This window comes from Grampus griseus, assembly GCF_964374135.1.
Source record: "Grampus griseus genome assembly, chromosome: 6".
NCBI lineage: Eukaryota > Metazoa > Chordata > Mammalia > Artiodactyla > Delphinidae > Grampus > Grampus griseus.
Window position 1 is genome coordinate 23,830,623 of NC_139000.1, and position 20,411 is coordinate 23,851,033.

General features: G+C 46.4%; 1 protein-coding gene across 4 annotated transcripts in view; it reads left to right on the forward strand.

Annotated features, from left to right (window-relative positions):
- EPB41L4B (erythrocyte membrane protein band 4.1 like 4B) overlaps positions 1 to 20,411 on the forward strand; it is a gene marked incomplete at its 5' end in the record, with an annotated part of 140,525 nt that overhangs the window by 62,858 nt on the left and 57,256 nt on the right. For 3 of the 4 annotated variants that reach the window (XM_082656502.1, XM_082656501.1, XM_082656503.1), the window contains 8 exons: positions 855 to 942; positions 1,100 to 1,188; positions 1,485 to 1,554; positions 1,651 to 1,820; positions 3,815 to 3,924; positions 5,950 to 5,980; positions 9,041 to 9,074; positions 15,085 to 15,149. In XM_082656502.1, the coding sequence (XP_082512628.1) occupies positions 855 to 942; positions 1,100 to 1,188; positions 1,485 to 1,554; positions 1,651 to 1,820; positions 3,815 to 3,924; positions 5,950 to 5,980; positions 9,041 to 9,074; positions 15,085 to 15,149 (657 nt within the window). Of the gene's footprint in view, positions 1 to 854; positions 943 to 1,099; positions 1,189 to 1,484; positions 1,555 to 1,650; positions 1,821 to 3,814; positions 3,925 to 5,949; positions 5,981 to 9,040; positions 9,075 to 15,084; positions 15,150 to 17,008; positions 19,058 to 20,411 lie in introns of those variants that run through there. The other variant, XM_082656504.1, reaches the window with a different exon arrangement.

The following is a 20,411-nucleotide window of genomic DNA, read 5'->3' on the forward strand; positions in this document are numbered from 1 at the left end:
TGGTCCCGATTTGCTCGTCGCATAGCCAGGGACGCCATGGCCATCCCGGCCTCCTAACCAAGGCAGAGGGGTGCTGCCTTGACCCACCCGGTCCCACACACCTGGGGCTGTGTCCGTGGCCTGGACTGCTAGGGCAAACCCTTTAGAAATGTGTCCTGGGGTTGCTTACAGGGACACTCACGTTTGAGACCATGTGTTGTACAGAGTTGTATTTCAGGACACGTGGTCACCACAGCTAAATCCAGCCCTGCCACTTCTCTCTTGCTTTGTCCTCTTTCCTCCCTTAGTCACCCTAGTCTAGCAGTTTTATGCCTGGATAACAGGGCCACCGCCTCTCCTCCCGCCCGGCCCATCTTCCCCAAACGCTGCCTGTGCCCAGTCACTCTTGACTCAGAAACCGAGCATGGTTTCCCGTGGTCCCGCAGCCATTCTGGCTCCTTTGCAGATGGAAGGTGACAGTAGCACATTCTCGTATCCCATTGAAACAACAACGTAGAAACGGGCGGGCGGGCGTAGAGTCTTGCCCCAGTCCCTGTCACACCCCACCCACGCTCCCTCCTGCACGAAGCCGCGGTGAGCAGCCGGCTGTGTATCCTTCCAGCCTTTCTCCTTCGCGCACGCATGCACGAATCTACACACACAGAGGCGTCTCCCTAAGCGTTCCTATTAGAAGCCCTGTTCTGTCCTCTTTCCGCTCAGTGAACAGTCTGTTCTTGGAGGTCGTGTCATGTTGATGTAAATCGGTAGCCCTCATCCCTTTAATTGCCCCAAGCACCCCTTCATGTGGCCGTGCCCTTCAGGCTTGTGTGGGTGTACGCGTTGCAGTTCACATGTGTCTCGTTGGTTTTTCTAAGGGGAAAGAGCCCTGCCCAGGCGGAACTCTCCTATCTGAATAAAGCGAAGTGGCTGGAAATGTATGGGGTAGACATGCACGTTGTGAGGGTAAGAACCGTGTGCGTTTAAGTAATTGGTTTTCCCGGTGACTGAAAAACGTGTAAACATGTGCAAACTAAGTAATGCGGTGAGGAAACTGTTTTGCATTCTGCTCTGTGACGACCTGTTAGAACCCTCTACCGACTGTGCCTTCGTTTATTTGTAGGGAAGAGATGGCTGTGAATATTCTCTTGGACTGACCCCGACAGGCATTTTAATCTTTGAAGGAGCTAACAAAATAGGCTTATTCTTTTGGTAATTTAGTTTTGTCCTATATTAAAAATGTCTTTTCCTATTTTGTGGTGGAATTATATGTGATGGGTGATTATCGAGGGATATTTGCAACACCCAGATTCATTTTTAAAACACACGTACTCTTGCATTTGTGGGTGTCTGACAAATGGCAGTGGCGCTTCTGGATAATCACACTTAACGTGAATGAGTGATTCCTTGAGCAAATCTGAGCTTAAACGGTAGAAAGGAAACGGCGGTGTGATGGGTAGACGGCGCTGCTGCAGACTGTGCTTTGAAAATGCTTTCTTTCTGGCCAGGCCCAAAATTACCAAAATGGATTTTAAAAAGAGCAAATTGACGCTGGTGGTGGTGGAGGACGATGACCAGGTAAGCCTTGCCTCCGTCCCTCCGCCTTGCTGTGAGTCATCCTGAGTCAGTGTTACAAATCCCTGCTCACCGGGACCCCCGTGCTTCACCTCCGAGGGCCGGGAACAGGAGCACACGTTCGTGTTCCGCCTGGACAGCGCCCGGACCTGCAAGCATCTGTGGAAGTGCGCCGTGGAGCACCATGCCTTCTTCCGGCTGCGGACGCCGGGAAACAGCAAGTCCAACAGATCGGACTTTATCAGACTGGGCTCTCGCTTCAGGTTCAGGTAGGCACCGTCTTTACAACACGGTCATGTGTCTTGAAGGAGGGGAGCCGTGATGTTTTGGTGAAAGGAGCAGTGGACCTGCATCTGGAGGCTTGGGTTGGACGTCCTGCCCCTGCTTCTTTCTTAGCATCTGACCTTTCGTGGAGTCGCCGGAGCTCTTCTAGCCTCCGCATCCTCACGGATAAGATGAAGCTAATAATCACAAAATTATTAACAGCTGACATTTAGCTGGAACTGTGCTGTCTCATACAGTAGGTGCGAGCTACATGTGGCTATCTAAATTAATTCATGTTCAGTACATTTAAAAATGTGGCTCCTTGGTCTCACTAACCACGCTTCAGGTGCCCGGTACAAGTGAGATGGGGGGCTGCCACATTGGGCCGTGCTGATGTAGAACATGAGCGTCGTTTTGGAAAGCTCTGTCGACCACACTGCCCTAGGGCTTTTCATGTACCAACTCGTCATCCTCCCCATGGCCTTAATGAGATGGGCCCTCAGATTATACCCATTGTACAAATAAGGGAACTAGGTCCGGGGGCGGGTATAGAATCTGTCCAAAGTCACAGCCAGTCAGTGGTAGAGCTGAGATTCAACCCCAGGCTGTCTGGGTCTTATGTCTTATATTTCAACCACTACTCTATCGCCTGTCACACGCCAACATCAAGAAATTTGGTGACAATTAAGAATGAGAGCGGATGTCACTGTGTGTGTGAGTGACCCAGGCTGGGCTCAGGAATATTTGAATCTGAAAAGACCCTGAAGAAAGAGAGGTTTATTCCGATATATTTCTACTTACGTTTCTAAGACCATGTCTCTCAAAGTGCACGAGACCTCCCTGGGTGTTTTTTTAAAATGCGGATTTAGGACCTACATCTCAGGCCTTTGTAATCAGAATCTATGGGGGCTCACGTGTGGCTGTATGAACAAGGCCTGGGGATGTGCATTTAAAATGCACGCCCAGGGTCGATTCCTGAGGCGTGTTTACAGATCTGAGAATTGCTGTTACAAGATCTAAAACTTCACATGGTTTCATAACCTCTTCTCACACATGGCACGTCCTTGAACTCTGTTTAAGATGCCAAACGATTTGTTCATTTCACATTTTTCTGCTGTGCACGGAAACGTCTGTGCACTTGTGTTTAAAGAATCGCTTGGTTTGAATGTATTTTTAAATGCTGCAGAGGGGAGTGGGGGGGACCAAGTCCTTTCTGAGAAAGAATCGACTCATGGGTCCTGCGAAGGAAGGACGGAAGGAAGATGTCATAACTGCGAAGCCTGGCAGAGACGTTGCACGGTGTGCTGACGTCTGCTGTGCTCCAAGTGAGCAGGACCGCACTGTTGAGGTTGCCCAGGCAGGGTTTCCCGTGGGACTTGGTCCAGCCCAGCGTGAGAAGGAAGGGAGTTTGGAGATGAGTTTGCCCCTTGGAGGCAGTCAAAGCAGGTGGCAGGTGGCTCCTTCCATGTGATAAATCATAAGCTGAGGGTGGCTGGAATGAGGCAGTGATAGATCAGACAGAGACAGCATTGCCTCCTGGAAGCTGGACGTTGGGTTGATGGAGAGCCTTGGTGAAAGCAGCAGTGTTTTTCTTGGCATAGCAGGGAAAGCCAAGGTTTAGTTAAGTGGTCATTGATAACAGCCTTTTAAAAGAGTTAAATGCCTACCTAATACGTTTTAGGAAAGGTATTTTATGTGTGAATCAGTGTTCTTAGTCAAATATTCCAAGTACTCAGACCTGCTTGCTTTGTGCAGTCAAGTGGCTGGTACCTAAATTGCAGGTTTTGTCCTTTGGCGGAAATATAATACAGCCTGGATTTGGCAACAGTGATTTTATTTTCAAGCGGAAGGCTAAATTTAGTGTGTGTCTTTGCCAAACGAGTTTGAGATAAGTTGAAATTTACATTGGAGCTCTTGGAAATAAAAGTTCACTTCCAAATACGTATAATGTACTGACATTCTGATATTGGTAGCATGCAGTGAAATGTTTGCTTTCCAGTGGCCGGACGGAATACCAGGCTACACATGGCGCCAGGTTACGGAGAACCAGCACCTTCGAGAGGAAGCCTAGTAAACGCTATCCGTCCCGGAGACATTCGACATTCAAAGGTGGTGTGCTTTTCGTTCTGTCTTGGAATTTTACATCACGGTTAAGTTGGTTAATAAGCCCCAAGGAGTTTGGCGAAGCGGTTTGTGAAGGAACTGTCTGCTGTTCTCTGTCATTCTGAAGCTTTTGACAAAACCCCAGTGGGCTTCTCTTGGTGGGAATCAGGCTACTCTCACCATCCAGCTGTCTTTAGTCTTTCCCATTGGATGTGTTCATTTCCTTCTCCCCCTTTTCCATATTTCTTTTCTTGTACCTCTTTGCTTCTGTTGGGCCTGGGACCTTAGGGATATCATAGGTAAACATGTTTCTTGCCCGTGGAAGATGATGACATGTCTCGAAGGGAAGAACAGTCCCTTCTCCCCTCCATCTTCCAGTTTCAATTGGGGACATCAGTCTTGCGCTAACCAGAATTCTGACCACTTAAGAGCAGAACCAGAACTAATTAAAGACTGGACTCGGGGCCCAGAGTCAATCCAAGCACACCGTGTCCTTGAATTTAGCCAGGCCCCAGGATGCTTGCCCTCCCCACCCCACCCCTTTCCCGAACTCCCCGAGCTTCGTCTGTCATTTACTACTGTGGCCTCAAACCTGCATGAGGCCTGGTACCCAGTTACAGGTTCAGTCAGCAGATGAGCAAGCTGGGCTCGTTTCTGTTTAAACCCGGCCTCCAGATCCCATCTCCTAGCTCTCCTTTGTCCACACTTGATTGCTCCTCCATTCAGGACTATCTTGTTCTTTCATAGCAGGACCTCTGCACCTCCCCACCCCACTCTTGTTCCCTCCCATATATCATTGTACTGGCCATTTCATATGTTTTTCTTGTATAACTCAGGACTTAGTGGGCCTTTGTGGGACCTGGCACCTGTGCTTTCCCATCTAGAATCTTTAACCTTGTGTTCCCCACTGTTTCCTTCCTTTTTGAACCAACGGTACAATAGCGTGGCAGCCAGAAACTCTCCAAAGCCATTCTTGGCTGCTTTCGTGGGGAAAAAATTGCCCAGAGCCCAAGGAATGTGGCCTCACTTTCAAGAAAGACCAGAGGTTGAGAGGGTGGGGCTGGGTCCAGGGAGGGTGACAGGTCCGTGAAGGGTGATTGGTTGCAGGAACTGGGAGTGATGAGTGATGGGGCGGGGCCGGGGTGTGGGGGGATGAGAAAGCTCTCTGTCCCAAGGGCTGTGTTCACCTCCCTGGTGAGCATTATTATGCTTGTGCACGTAGCCAGTTGGGTCAAAGTTGCCCAGAAACACCCCAGTCGAAGGAAGAACTTGCTGGTGGGGCCGTCCAAAGATAGTGCCCCCTCTTGACAGAGTGAGCGCCCAGTCCTTGGAGGGGTACAGGCACCAAGGGAAAGGCGCCGCGGTATGGCTGCTGCCGAGGGGAGGGTGCTTGATGCCCCGAGGTGGCCTTAGAGCTCTTCCAGACTCCAGGCTCCGTGCTTCTCCTCCACTTCCCTTCCTGGTCTTCATCCTCTTTCCCGCCTTTATTTTACTGACATTTTCTCCAGCCAGAGTTCCAGCATCTTTGTGAAACCATTAATGATTTTCCATGCTCCATTTTTCAAAAAACAAAATGGTGTCTAGGTACACAAGCTCTACCTCTGTCCATGGCCCCTTCCGCAGACTCACACCCCGAACCCAGTCGGAGGTGTCTGCCCCGAGCTCCCCTGCACAGGTTACTGCTTGTATTTCAGCCTGTCTTCGATCTTTCACGCCTCTGTCTCTGTCTGTGTCAAGACTGTGAGCTCCTTGAGAGCAGGGACTGTCTGTCTCTGCCTCCTAGGACTCCTGGCCCTGGGAACTAGCTCAGTGAGCCTGTTCTGAGTGAATTGGAGGGTGGGGCACAGCGGGAGGTGATTTACTTTTCCTCCAGAAAGGAGAGGTAGCCAAGATGAAGATTCTGCCTCCTGGGGTTGGGACTGCTCTGAGATCACAGGAACCTCTAACCTGAGCATTGGTAACAAGTGGTAAAAATGGTAAAAAGTGGTAAAGCTCTCTAAGGTGTCATACTTTTCTGTTTTTCCCTTAAAGCAAGCAACCCGATGATAGCAGCTCAGTTCTGGTAAGCGCCCCCAGAGTCCGGGTATGGCTCTGCTCTCGAATTACTGTATTTGTTTGCAATGTTGACTTTTTCCTTAATACAGTTAAATCACAGAGTGAAGCACCTGATGGTTTCCTCTCCACCCCCTTTTTCTGCTGCCTGGCTATACCGTCCACCTGGCTTTCAATAAGTACACAGTAGAATGTTCCAAGACAGTTTGTTATTTTGGAAAACACAGATGCTTTGTTTGAGTGGCTTTGTGCTTTGTGTATTGTAACAGTGGGTGATAAAGGTGATAGGAATGTGTGTGGCACAGTGTGCTAACGGCACTGCAGGCAGTGATGGGAAAGAAAGGCCGTGCTCTTGAGCAAAAGCTCCCCGAGAACAAAAACTGGATCCACTCAGTGACGTGCGGGTTTCATGTCATACAACGTAGAAGACCTTTATCAATGCCCAGTGAAATTCCTGTAGGAAGAGAACTTGTCACAAGACTGAAACTCTAGCACCGGTGTCAACAAACTTTTTTTGTAAAGTGCCTGGTCGTAAATATTTTAGACATCGCAGGCTCTGCTCTCTCTCTCAGGACCATTCCACTCTGCCCCCGGAGCATGCAAGCAGCATAGACAGTATGTAAATGAACGACTCCTGGCGTGTTCTGATTAAACTTTACTCACAAAAGCAGGTGGGCCAGGTTCGGCCCATGGGGCGTGGTTGGCCACCCCCTTCTCCAGCACAGGTGGCCTTGATCTTTCCTGGACATTGGAATCACCTGTTGAGCTTTGAAACCCTCAGCCAGGCCACACCCCAGGCTAATCGAATCAGTCTCCGGGTGAGGACCTGGGCATCTGTGGTTTTAAAGCTCCCAGGTGAGTCTCGTGTGCTGCCCAAGAGGACACTGTCCCACCTGGTGTGTACTTCTCTTTCTCTCCCTGAAACGGTTGTTTTCTTATGTGAGTTTCGACCTCAGTGGACAGCTGTCATGCTAGAGAATCCCAGACTATGTAATTGTTTCGGCCCTTGTGTCCAAGCTCCAGCCACTGGTAGCCCCATCTGGTTAGTCTCTGGTCATCCCAGGCACAGGTCTCAGGCTACCGGGGAGGGTGGTCTTTGAGGTCAGCCTATCTTGGTGCGCTGTACGCCCTGGGCAGTTGGTAGAGTGCGGCGTGTGGAGGAGTGGGTTAGTGATGAGGCATCAGGAGGCCTCCCGCCCAGCCCTGGCATTTCTCTTAACTCAGCTCTGGGGCGGCCTTTTTCTCATCTGAAAACAAAGAGGTCGGGCTAGATCAAGTGTTTTTCGAAATTTTGTAGCTTTTGATTTTGGCCCACTAGGAGAGACCTGCCATGGAAGCCCAGTACAGAGAACAGACCAAAGCGGGACTGCTCTGGGTGACACCGAGCAGGGAGGGCAGGGCTGGCGCCTGCTGCTCACCCACCCCCCGCATCCCACAGGCAGCCCCAAGACACCTCCAAGGACCCCGAGGTCCTGGAGAACGTAGCTGGCCGTGGTATCATGGCTGGAAGCTCAGCCTGGCCCTCTGATGGCAGACGCTGCTTGCAGTGCCATTCACTGGGCGTCAGATGTCTGGCTCTTCCGTCTGGGTTGCTGAAAGTATGCCTGTCAGCATGTCTTGTTTTTAATTCTCAGGGGCTTGTGAGTTACGTTTCTTTCCTTTGCTCTCTAAGGAAGTGATTCTTTTGCTTGTTTGTTTTCCCCTAATAAAATTACATTTTCCTCTTAGCGTCTAGGAGAGATTATATATATTGAGAACCAAAATAAACTAAAACAACAAACCTCCACCACACCCACAAAAAACCACCCAGTAAATATACCCTTTAGGAACAAATGAGCTAATAACCACTGTTCGCAGCTGTTCAGTTGCTCTTCATAGCCTGTGGGGTCCTGGGGGTGGGGAGGGTTTCTATGGGAGCCGGGGACGAAACTGTGCTCTGGGCGCAGAGGTGATGCCAGGAAAATAGCACCTTGCAGAACACTTCGCCCTCCTGGTGAAATGCAGCCGGGGGTGAATCTGGCCCAGAACCTGGCTCTGTGCACTGGCCCTCTAAGAACACTGGAACACAGGGTTATTTAGACCCTAAGCAAGGCTCATAACCATGAAATGTTTTCCTCTCATTTCTGGAGGAGCAGTAAACCTTGATTTTGAACACGCCACCCTAGCAGCCGAGCCCGATGATGGTGCTGGGTTGGTCTGGTTTTTCTGGCAGATGCCGAGCTTGCATATTAAATACATTGTGTTTTGCACCAACCGTCTCCGCCCATACTTTTGACCAGAGTAGTTATACTTCAGATTCTATCAAAATAGGATCATGCATGAGGAGCCTGGAACCTTTCTGCAGGTTCTCAGAGAGCCAGCGTGGCTTGGCGGAAAGGATACTGGCCTAGGGGTTTTGCAAATGTCAATTCCGGTCATGGTGCAGCCATGGGCTAGCTAGCGAGTGTCCTAACTTCTCTGTTAGGCAACCGTTCCTTTATCTATAAAATGAGGTGGTAACATTTATTGACCTCATAGCCTTGTTGTGTGGATTAAATAATAACAGATGTGAAGTTCCCAGTACAGAGCCTTATGTGGAATGAACATTCCAGAGTGGTGGCCACGTCATGGCAGCATTGTTGAGAGCGGTGGGACCCACAGTGGTGTATGCTCAGAAGTGGCTGGTGGCCCTCCCTTGAGCTGGAGAAAGCCCTGGGCATCACTGGAGCTGCCCGGTACCATGGGCCACCCAGCAATGCCAGGGCAGGCCTGGAATGGGAGCTAAAATTATTTAGTTTGCCCAACTGAAAGGACCTCCTTTTTGCCACCAAAATATAACATTATAAGCACGGGTCTGGAATATTACCTACGTGTTTCTATTTGCGAACTCTAAAGTGACGAATGAGGGCTGCTGTTTGGTTTCCCCAGTTATATGTTCATTTAAGCTGCTAGTAACCAAATAGAAATAGTATTTGTAAAAGTTGCTAACAGAGTAGCTAGCACCTAGGATTAGTTTACAACTGTTAAATAAATCAGTAATAATGCCGCTTTACAACCTGTTACATTACAATTTTTCTTTTCTTTTTTTTAGCTCTAAAACAAATCCTGAAGTCCATAATTACCAGGTGAGCTATTGCTTTTAAAGGTTTTCATGTCATACTTCTTAAAGTGTCTAAATTTTCCACACAGAGCAGTCATTGCACTTATAATCAGGTTTGGAAGAAATAACAGCAGTACATGTTTTTTGGAGAAAACAGTAAGAGGAGAGCCTTCTCCCCTGACCCCTGCTTCCTCTTGGTCATCTGAGCTGCCTGTTTTTCTTAACCCTGTACACTGGCAAGCGGCAGGGATATATGTTCTAAGTTTCTGGGTGGTCAAACACAGCCTCTCGGGGGCACTCAAGTGAGGCCATTTTTTGTCCAAGTGTGTTCTAGGCCCAGGGAACATGAGTCCCTGGAGGTGTGCCCCCAGGAGAAGGATGTCTTGGTCACATGTTTGGCAAATGCTGCGTCCTTCATTCCCTTCTTGGATCTTATGGTGCCCGCTGGGATGCCAAAAGTGCTGAAAAATCCTTCAAGGAAGACACGTTTTATTTTTTTAAATCCAGTGTTTCCGCAAATCATTTGACTGTTGGACAACCTTCCCCCCATAAGAAAAGGTGGCTTCCCCCACCACTTCTGTTGGTGGTGTGTTCATTTCCATCAGTGGAATAGTGGTTTCTAGAACCTGCTTTGTAAAGCACTGTGCTAAGGCCTGTTGGCTGCAGAAGGAGTGGAGGTGGGTGTCCATGGCTGGTGTTCTGCTCTTTCACAGGATGACCATCAAGGCCCGAACCCCCTGCCTGCCCACCAGCCACTGCTGTGGGTAGCTCTCGCTGGCTGTTCGCAGCCTTCTGTAACCTGGGTCCAGCTTAACTTTTCTACGCTTATTGTCCCTGCTCCTTAGCATACATCATGTGTTCAGTTCTTAGAGAATCACATCATTTTTTTAGAAACATCTTTATTGGAGTATAATTGCTTTACAGTGGTGTGTTAGTTTCTGCTGTATAACAAAGTGAATCAGCTATAGGTATACATATATCCCCATATCCCCTCCCTCTTGCGTGTCCCTCCCACCTTCCCTATCCCATCCCTCTAGGTGGTCACAAAGCACTGAGCTGATCTCCCTGTGCTATGCGGCTGCTTCCCACTAGCTATCTGTTTTACATTTGGTAGTGTATATATGTCCATGCCACTCTCTCAGTTTGTCCCAGCTTACCCTTCCCCCTCCCCGTATCCTCAAGTCCATTTTCTAGTAGGTCTGTGTCTTTATTCCCGTCTTGCCCCTAGGTTCTTCATGACCATTTTTTTTAGATTCCATATATATGTGTTAGCATATGGTATTTGTTTTTCTCTTTCTGACTTACTTCACTCTGTATGACAGACTCTAGGTCCATCCACCTCACTACAAATAACTCAATTTTGTTTCTTTCTATGGCTGAGTAATATTCCATTGTATACATGTGCCACATCTTCTTTATCCATCCATCTGTTGATGGACACTTAGGTTGCTTCCATGTCCTGGCTATTGTAAATAGAGCTGCAATGAACATTGTGGTACATGACCCTTTTTTTTTTTTTTTTTGCGGTACGTGGGCCTCTCACTGTTGTGCCCTCTCCCATTGCTGAGCACAGGCTCCGGACGTGCAGGCCCAGCGGCCATGGCTCACGGGCCCAGCCGCTCCACGGCATGTGGGATCTTCCCGGACCGGGGCACGAACCCATGTCCCCTGCATCGGCAGGCGGACTCCCAACCACTGCGCCACCAGGGAAGCCCTATGATTCTTTTTGAATTATGGTTTTCTCAGAGTGTATGCCCAGTAGTGGGATTGCTAGGTCATATGGTAGTTCTATTTTTAGTTTTTTAAGGAACCTCCATACCATTCTCCATAGTGGCTGTATCAATTTACATTCCCACCAACAGTGTAGGAGGGTTCCCTTTTCTCCACACCCTCTCCAGCATTTATTGTTTGTAGATTTTTTGATGATGGCCATTCTGACCGGTGTGAAGTGATACCTCATTGTAGTTTTGATTTGCATTTCTCTAATGATTAATGATGTTGAGCATCCTTTCTTGTGTTTGTTGGCAATCTGTATATCTTCTTTGCAGAAATGTCTATTTAGGTCTTCTGCCTATTTTTGGATTGGGTTGTTTGTTTTTTTGTTATTGAGCTGTATGAGCTCCTTATAAATTTTGGAGATTAATCCTTTGTCAGTTGCTTCATTTGCAAATATTTTCTCCTATTCTGAGGGTTGTCTTTTTGTCTTGTTTATGGTTTCCTTTGCTGTGCAAAAGCTTTGAAGTTTCATTAGGTCCCATTTGTTTATTTTTGTTTTTATTTCCATTTCTCTGGGAGGTGGGTCAAAAAGGATCTTGCTGTGATTTATGTCATAGAGTGTTCTGCCTATGTTTTCCTCTACGAGTTTGATAGTGTCTGGCCTTACATTTAGGTCTTTAATCCATTTTGATTTTATTTTTGTGTAGGGTGTTAGGGAGTTTTCATTCTTTTACATGTAGCTGTCCAGTTTTCCCAGCACCACTTATTGAAGAGGCTGTCTTTTCTCCACTGTGTACTCTTGCCTCCTTTATCAAAAATAAGGTGACCATATGTACGTGGGTTTATCTCTGGGCTGTCTGTCCTGTTCCATTGATCTATATTTCTGTTTTTGTGCCAATACCATACTGTCTTGATTACTGTAGCTTTGTAGTATAGTCTGAAGTCAGGGAGCCTGATTCCTCCAGCTCCATTTTTCTCTCTCAGGATTGCTTTGGCTATTCGGGGTCTTTTGTGTTTCCATACAAATTGTGAAAATTTTTGTTCTACTTCTGTGAAAAATGCCATTGGTAGTTTGATAGGGATTGCACTGAATCTGTAGATTGCTTTGGGTAGTAGAGTCATTTTCACAATGTTGATTCTTCCAACCCAAGAACATGGTATATCTCTCCATCTATTTGTATCATCTTTAATTTCTTTCATCAGTGTCTTATAGTTTTCTGCATACAGGTCTTTTGTCTCCTTAAGTAGGTTTATTCCTAGATATTTTATTCTTTTTGTTGCAGTGGTAAATGGGAGTGTTTCCTTAATTTCTCTTTCACATTTTTCATCATTAGGTATATAGGAATGCAAGAGATTTCTGTGCATTAATTTTGTATCCTGCTACTTTACCAAATTCATTGATTAGCTCTAGTAGTTTTCTGGTAGCATCTTTAGGGAGAATCACATCACTGTTGCCCCATAATTTTTTCCCACTGTTCCTTGGCCCACACTTGTCTGCTGGGAAGCTGTCACCTCCACAAAGCCTTCTCTCAGCCCCTTGATTAGAAATCACCAGCACCAGTGGTTCTCAGCCCTGCTGCATGTTAGAACCATCTGGCAAGCTTTAAAAAAATAATTGGTGCTTGGGCCTCAGCCTGGACTGGTTGAATCAGAAACTCTAGAGTGGGTGGGATCTGGGTATTGGCAAGCTGCAGTGCCTCTCTAAGGTGGTTCTGATGAGTGGCCAGGTGGGGGCCCTGAGCTAATGATGTGTCCCTGGCTTCCCGGGTTATCGTGTGCTGAGAGGCAGCACCCATGTCTGATGACCCCCTAACATGGTGGCCAGCTTTCTTGTCCTGGGTGGGTGTGAATGTCCAAGGGACACTCCTCCCCTGAGTTTCTCTGCCCTCTCGCCAGTCTGGTTTTGAATGTCACAATAAAACTACTCCATGATGAGTTCACTTTGGAGCCTTATTCTAATCCGTCTCTTTCTGGATCTAATCAGTCTCATTACTGTAGATATTAACTCCTTAGTTGGGGGCAGGGATCCCAGTGTACATTATCTCTATGAGACCTCCAAATTATGTTTCCGAAGAATTTTGTGATATCGTCTTCTGTACATGAAGTCTTATTCCCAATGCGCAGAGCCTGGACGTGACTTCCGAGTTGTAGGGAATGAGTGTAAAAAGTGCTTTGCACCTGGAAGGGGAAAGGCCAGCTTTCCTGATCTCCTTGCTGCTGGCTTTGGGTTCTTGAATCTTCTTAGAGTTTTTGTTTTTTTTTTTTTTTTTTGGTCGGACTTTCAGGTGTGAGTGGCTAGAATGTTGTTGATGGGTGATTAGTGCTTGAAGGAGAGAAAATAAAATAAAATAAACGAAGCAAAACATTCCCAGCTCAGCGCTGCCGTTGCCCCAGCAGCCTCGCAGGTAGAGGGAACGTCGAGGCGATTGTTCGTTGAAATCAAATCCATGACAACTGTCACCTGGATGTTGTTCTTCTCTTAACATCTTTGGCAACCACTGGCCCTCTGCTCCTTGCCAGCCTTTAGAGGTGCCATGATGGGAGTACATTGACCAGGAAGAGAACATCCTGATAGGTGGCCCGGTAAGCATCTGAGCGCTGAGAAAGGTTTCCAGGAAGGTGGTATTGCATCCTTGGTGTTACTGTGAGCTCAGCAAGCTTAACCGAATGCAAAGGACGGATTGCTGTGTCCTTGATGGGAGCACTATTGGCATTTGGAGAGGGGCAGTTCTTCATTGTTTGCGACTGTCCTTAGAGTTACAGGAGGTTTAGCTTCCCTCTTCTCTGCCCAAGAGTTACAGGTAACCCTCCAGTCATTGTGACTAGCAAAACTGCACATACTCATTTCCAGTTGTCCCCAGGGAGATGTAACGGTCCTGGTTGAGAACCATGTGGGTTAACATTAAAAAATACTCCTTGACAGCTTTAGAGGGTGTATAAATTACCAAAGGAGACCAGGGAAGGTTCTGGAATATCCTCCTTCCAAGTCTCTATGGATAAGGTGCCCACCTCTCTCCAATGCATCTGATTTGGTTGTGTTTGAAGACAAGGTATATAGAATAGAAGGTCCACTTCTATGCTAGATTACTCTCTTTTGTTCAAGAGCCAGTTGGTGGAGCCTCTTTTGGGGCCTTGGCTGTATGGCCAAAACGCCTGAAACGGCTCAGCTTTGGGCAAATCATCTGTCACCTCTGGGTTTCTGTGTCCCCTAAGAGAGAGAAATATGAAGCGACTATTTCCAGGAGATTCTAAAGCCCTAGTCAGCCTTCAGATTCTGCCACTGAAATGTTTCCTCCAGGTTCCTCTTTCCAGTAGGATGTCCTGTGGGGCTGCGGAATTGCCGGCAGGCATCCTTGAAGGAGAGGGGCCACTGGAATACAGAAGAGTCAGTGAGGGCATCTCAGGTCCATGAAAATGGAATGAACAGAATTGCTGAGAATTTTTCATAATAGAGAATGGACTTCTGCTTCTTAACCAGAACAGCAGGGAAGAAGAAGAAGGGGAAGAAATAATTAAAAGAATAATGGTGGCAAGCCTGTGGTGACTTAAATGTCAGGAGAACCTAATTTGCCCCATAGAAAATTTAGCCTTGAAGAGCCCCAGGGCTTCTGACACAGTCTGGGACCGCTGCCCTCTGCAGGCCAGAAGTGGACTGGCAGGCAGCCTGCCACCCACCCAGGCCAGCCTTATATCTTCACCCCGGGCCGTTTTGTGAGTCATCAGTCTGGATCCATTTTCTCATGTTAAAATGGGCAGACTACTTCTTTCCTTCTGTTTTATCAGGATAATGGTGCCCTGGATGGTTTGGGGTTTTGTTTGTTTGTTTCCGGGGCCGGGCGGGGGTGTGGGGGGTGTGGGGGGTGTGTTTTGTTTTGGATCACATTTTAGAAAAATTTTTTTTAACAAGAGAGAAAGAGTTCGCCCAGAGTCCTGCTGCCTTGGCATCCTCTGTTCAGTCCTTGTCTGTTGGCAGATGTAACTGTTTACACACAGTTGTTGTCATTTTCAGCAACGACAGAAATTGTTTCTAAGGAATAAATTACCGTCATTCTCTCCGTCTCTCTGGCCCCTTCCGTGGGTTCCCTTGGGAGAGATGAATATTGCCTTGCCTGGGCGCCCTAGGGCACCCTTTCAAGGCAGATGCCTTCCGCTTTCTTCTTGGAGGGCAGCCCCCAGCCTTTGTCATGGGGGAAACGTGATATCCTGGGAAACGTGCGCTCCCCCAGCCAGGGTTCAGTAAGAGCCTCTCCATTCACAGCCGGTGAAGACCATTGAAAGCAAAGGGCATCTAATAATCGAGTTTGGTGTTTTATTTCTAGCCTCAGTATCACCCCAATCTTCACCCCAGCCAGCCTCGGTGGCACCCGCACTCTCCAAACATCAGGTAAGTACCTGAGCTCACAGAGCCGTCCTTTCCCAAGCTCTCCTTTTCTACTTAGTTATGAATTGAAATTCTGTATCAGAAACAACTGTTAAAGAGTTGTCTTGTCCCGGAAGCGATGAATAACTTGCAAAGCAAAATAAGCCGGTGATGGGTCTGGATTTACTAAAGTTATGCTTGACGAAATAAAAATGAACTGGGTGGGGTTTTTTGTTTTGTTTTGTTTTAGTCACTCTAACCTCAGATATTTTGGGTTTGGTTTTATGTTTGAAATGTTACTTAAAATTTCGAAGTAACGTTTTCCTGTCCTGAGAATTCATTTACTAAAAATAAGACTAAGGCTCAGGGACTTTTGTTGTGGGATTATTTTTTTTTTTGGTTGTGGGATTTTTTTTTTTTTTTTGGTTGTGGGATTTTTTTTTTTTTTTTGGTTGTGGGATTTTTTTTTTTTTTTCAGGGATGGGGTGGAGGGTTGCTTTTTGTGGTGACGGATCTTTTTCTAAACCTAGGGGTCGGTAAACTTTCTGTAAAGGGCCAGATAGTCAATATTTTCAGCTTTGTGGTCTCTGTCACAGCTACTCAACTCTGCCATGGTAGCTTGAAAGCAGCCACAGGCGATACAGAAGTGAATGGGCCTGATTGTGTTCCCATAAAGCTTATTTATGAAAATAGACAGTGTGGGATTTAGGCTGAGGGCCGTGTTTACCCACCTCTGCCCTAACCTACCACAGCCCTTCCTAAGTAAACTGGCACCTGCCTTGTTGCATTTACGGTTAAGCTTGAGATTGTTTTTAATGCCAGCTTTGTAAAGGCAAACGTTCCTTTCATGATTTGAATTTCAGATCAGTCTTAATTGGTGTTTATGTGTGAAGCTCTTTCAGAAACATAGTTGGTGAATTCAGTTTGCAGAAAGTTATTTCTTAGCGAGATTGCTAGCCTTGCTCCTCGAGAAAGTGCGGCGAATGGAGTGATGGGAATAAATCCATTGAGAACAGGGCAAATGAGAGCAGTTAGTTCTTGATAGTTCCTACCAAGTTTGCTGGGGATCCTGTAGGACAACAGTGCAGTTTGATCATAAGCACTTGATATTCATGTAACATTTAAAAGCAAGTAAAACTAGTGAAGTAATACTTCTAAATGTTTCTGTGTTGCAAAGGCCGTTTCTTTTCCAGACATGAGACACAGAGAGATCTATAGAAATGCTTTTCAATTTAACCTTGTGTTTACAAAATTGAACACTTATTTTTGCCTGTTTTACCATATTGGTTTCCTTGTGAGGCAGACCTGGCTGGGAATGCTAGGGAGGCTGGACCGGTGCTGCTCACAGGTGGCCCTGCTGCCTGGCAGTATCAGTGTCACCTGCAAACTTGTTCATGCAGAGTCCCAGCCCCACCCCAGACCTGCTGCATCAGAATCTCTGGGGGTGGTTCCCAGCATATTGTGCTTTATCAGACTCTCCAGGAAAGGAGAATTATTTGGTCCAGCACTTTTGGAAAATGCTGCTTGAGGCGTTCGCAGTGTCCGTTCACATGGCAACAGTTCTTGAGAATTCCCGTAGAAAAGGAACCTTTTTCACCACCGCCTCGCTTTCCCCAGACCGACTTGATCATCAGACACCCTTTGAGGGATGATGGTACAGCCAAGGGCAGAGCTGTTCTCAACTTGGAAGTTGATAGAGGACCCACATCTGAATTTTTTAAATACTTGAAAGTAGGAAACCCATTCATTTCCATCTGAAAGCCATCCCCATTTATGTGGTTCATGGTTTTTCTTGTCCGTTTCCTTTGTGCTTGTGTTGTTTCACTCACCTCTCTGCATTGTCTTCATACCCCCACTGACCACTCACTCTGCGAACAAAACAGGCCATCCTTTCAGGATGACAGGCCGCATTGGAAAGCATCGGCCAGTGGAGATGACAGCCATTTCGATTATGTCCACGACCAGAACCAGAAGAACTTAGGAGGAATGCAAAGTATGATGTATCGAGATAAACTCATGACTGCACTTTGAGAGACTGAAGCGTCTTACTTCCATTCACCGTCATAGTTTCGTTACATCCCATGGAAAGTGTCTTGGCATCCCGTGGACGTGTTTGTAGAAATGTCTTCTAGGAATAGTTCTGAAAGGTGTTTTCCGTGTCTGTGTAAATATTTGAAAATAACCCCAGTAGGTAGCCCTAACTTACTGACTGCATTCTCAAAAAATGAAGGTAGTTAAAGGCTCAGGAATCGTTCTGATATTGTGATTTTAAAATTGGAGTATAAGTCTGTGTTTATCGTATTGCTGTGTACCTGTTGTTTCTTTGTTATTTAATGAATGGGACCAAAGAAAACCAGAAAAACTTGGGAAGATCGCTCCGTAGAGAGTACCATATATAGTACAGTGGTGGGAATTGAGGTCACTGGGGGCCCAGCCTCTGCCATTGTGTGATCTTGGACAGACCATCTCCCCTCTGTTGGCCTCATTTTCCCCGTCTGAAAAGAGCAAGTTGGACTAAACGATCACAAGGTCCTCTCTAGCTCTACAGTTCTGTGATCTATCAACGTTTCATATTCTTAGGCTGAGGACATAACATTCACACCTTCTTTAACAGAGGGTTACCTCTTTCAAAAGCTGAATAAAGTATATAACATGTTAAAGGTTATATCAATACAGGGAGATTTTGAATTTCCTATCTTAAAGCAGTTTAGTCATTTTGAATTCTCGCAGGTTTATTAATCAGAAATCACATAGCCTTTATTTTTATAGAAGTTGCTGCTCAAGTACAAGAATAATTTTTTAATGTCTTAACGATTGGTGCTGCTAACTTGCGTGCTTTCAGAAGACATAATTATGAATGCACACTGTCAATATATAGAGTTCAAGGGTTGGTTTTTATCCTAGGCTTCATTCTTTTAAGAAGCAACATGCAATATGAGATGCATTTATGGCTCAAATTGAAGCGTGTAAAATTTTAGTGAAGTTGTGCCAAAGCATCCCGTGCAAGAGGATAGGAGGGTGTTGCACAGTCTTTCTGTAGAACCAGAAATCAATACGTTGCCTTTTAGGGTAGAACTCGTACCAAACTCTTTCTTTCCCGCCCCCGTTTCAAGCCCCCGAGTAAGACCTTTTTTTCCTCCTGTTAGGTAGGCCTGAGATACTTTCCTTAGTATTTTTGTGAAATCAATTCTTGTGCCATTTTTTATATATATAATTGTAATTTGGCCCTTTTAAGCCTTTTTAAAAAAAAATGTGTTTCCCTCCCTTGAGATAGTTTATTGCCAAAATCTGATCTTTTTTTTTTTTTTTTTTTTGGTTACCACAAAAATCTATCCAGAAGGAGGGAATCAGCTGCACACCGTGCACAGTGGAGTTGATCACCTATAAATGCTCCCTAAGATACATGTTTACAGGTGTATTTCCTTTTAGCAGATGTTTTGGTCCTCAGTTTACGTGCTGCATACAGATAATTGTGTTCTGAATCTTTTGATTTCATTGATACATTTTTACAAATGTGTTTGTGAGGAATAAAGATTAGTCTTACTTTTTTTTTTTTTTTGACTCCATCTTCCTTTTATGCTGCACAAGAGGTATCATTTGTGGATGAAGTAGGTGATGGGACTTTGGAAGTCTGAAGGTGAACATTCAGTTAGGTGGCATGGAGCAAACTCATCCTGGAATGAGGTTGCTCTTAGGAAGGGTGGCCCTTTTTGTAGACTCCGTGGCTGAGGTGTTTATTCATCTGGGGCAGCTTTGGTGAAGGTTCTGATCACAGGTGGCAGTGGGGCTCCCGCTGTAACAGTCCTGTGGTGAGGGTGGGTGTTTGCCCTGGTGATTGCTGCTGTCCCGGGAGAGAGACCTCCAAACCTGTGTCTGTGGCCTCCTGGAGATTGTGTACGCTTATCTAATAACCTCTAATAAATACCTTTCTGCCTGAAGTACCCTGAGTGGATTCAATTGTCTGCAACCAAGAGGTCTAACCAGTGTGCATACATGTTAATTGTTAAAGGAAGCGTACGGTTTTCATCCTTCAACTTGGCGGACCTTTCTCTACTGCATTTGACAGCGGTGACCACTCACTCACAGCTTCTTGAAACTAATCTCTTGATTTCTGTGATCTCTGCTTCTCTAGCCCTTGGACTTTTTCTTCTGTCTTTGTCACAGCCTCTTCTGTCTTCCTGTTAAATATTGGTGTTCTCCCAGGGTTCTTCCTCTGCCCACTGCTTTTCTCCCTGATCACAGTCTACCTGCCCTTCTCATCTTGTCAAGATTTTATAAGTACTGTTGACTCTGAAGCTATTATCTCTAATGCAAACTACTCTGTGAGGTTTTATACTGACATTTCAACCTCTATATCCTTGTACACCTCAGACGTCACATGGCAAAACTTAAATTCATCCTCTTTTACTGAAAAAAACAAACCACAATAACTTCACTTGAATTCTCTTCTTTCTCACCAGGGTAAGCATTTATACATCATCCACAGCTCCTCTCCCTTTTGCCGCCCATGTCCAGGCAGTCCTCAGGTCTGTTCTGCTTGCCTCCTTAGTATTTGTATGTAGCCCTTCCTCCCTCCTTATCAACACTGATCTTGGAGTAGCATCTTCTGTCTGGCACTGATCTCTCTGACTCCAGTCTCCCGACGAGCTCATTCTCCTCGCAATCACTGGAGTGATCTTTCTAGAACACCGTCTGATTGCGTCCTTGCAGTGCTTGATATCTGCCGGGGTTCTCCATGACCCACAAGATGAAGTCCAAGGCCTTCTCTGGAATTCCCCAGCTATCTGCTCCTGTCCTGTTGCTCTAGCTAGCGTATTTTTCCCCCATTTCTCACCCTCCTGTTTAAACTCCTACAACACCAAACTGCTTGTAGTTCCTGGCATTCACCATACCCTGCTGTTACTCCCATCTGTGCCTTTGCAAATACTGTTCCTTCTGCCGAAAATGCTGTCACTCCCATCCTCTTTACCCAACTCCTGCTCATCCCTCAAGCGTCTGCTCAGACGCTGGCTATCTTCTCCCAGGGACTCTGACTGCCTCCACCCGCCTCTGCAAATTGGGCTAGTTCCTGTGCTCTGCTCCTCTACTTCCCCAGCCCCCGTGTGTATCTATGATGTATTCACTATTTTGTGTTAAAACTGCCTTTCTTATTCATCTCATCTTGGAGACTGTACGTTCCTTAAGTGTAAGCTTTGTGTCACACTCTCCTTTGTTCCCCGGTGCCTGATGAGTAGCAGGTGCTCAATGAATGTCTGCTCAGCAGATGAATTATTCTGCATTCATTCT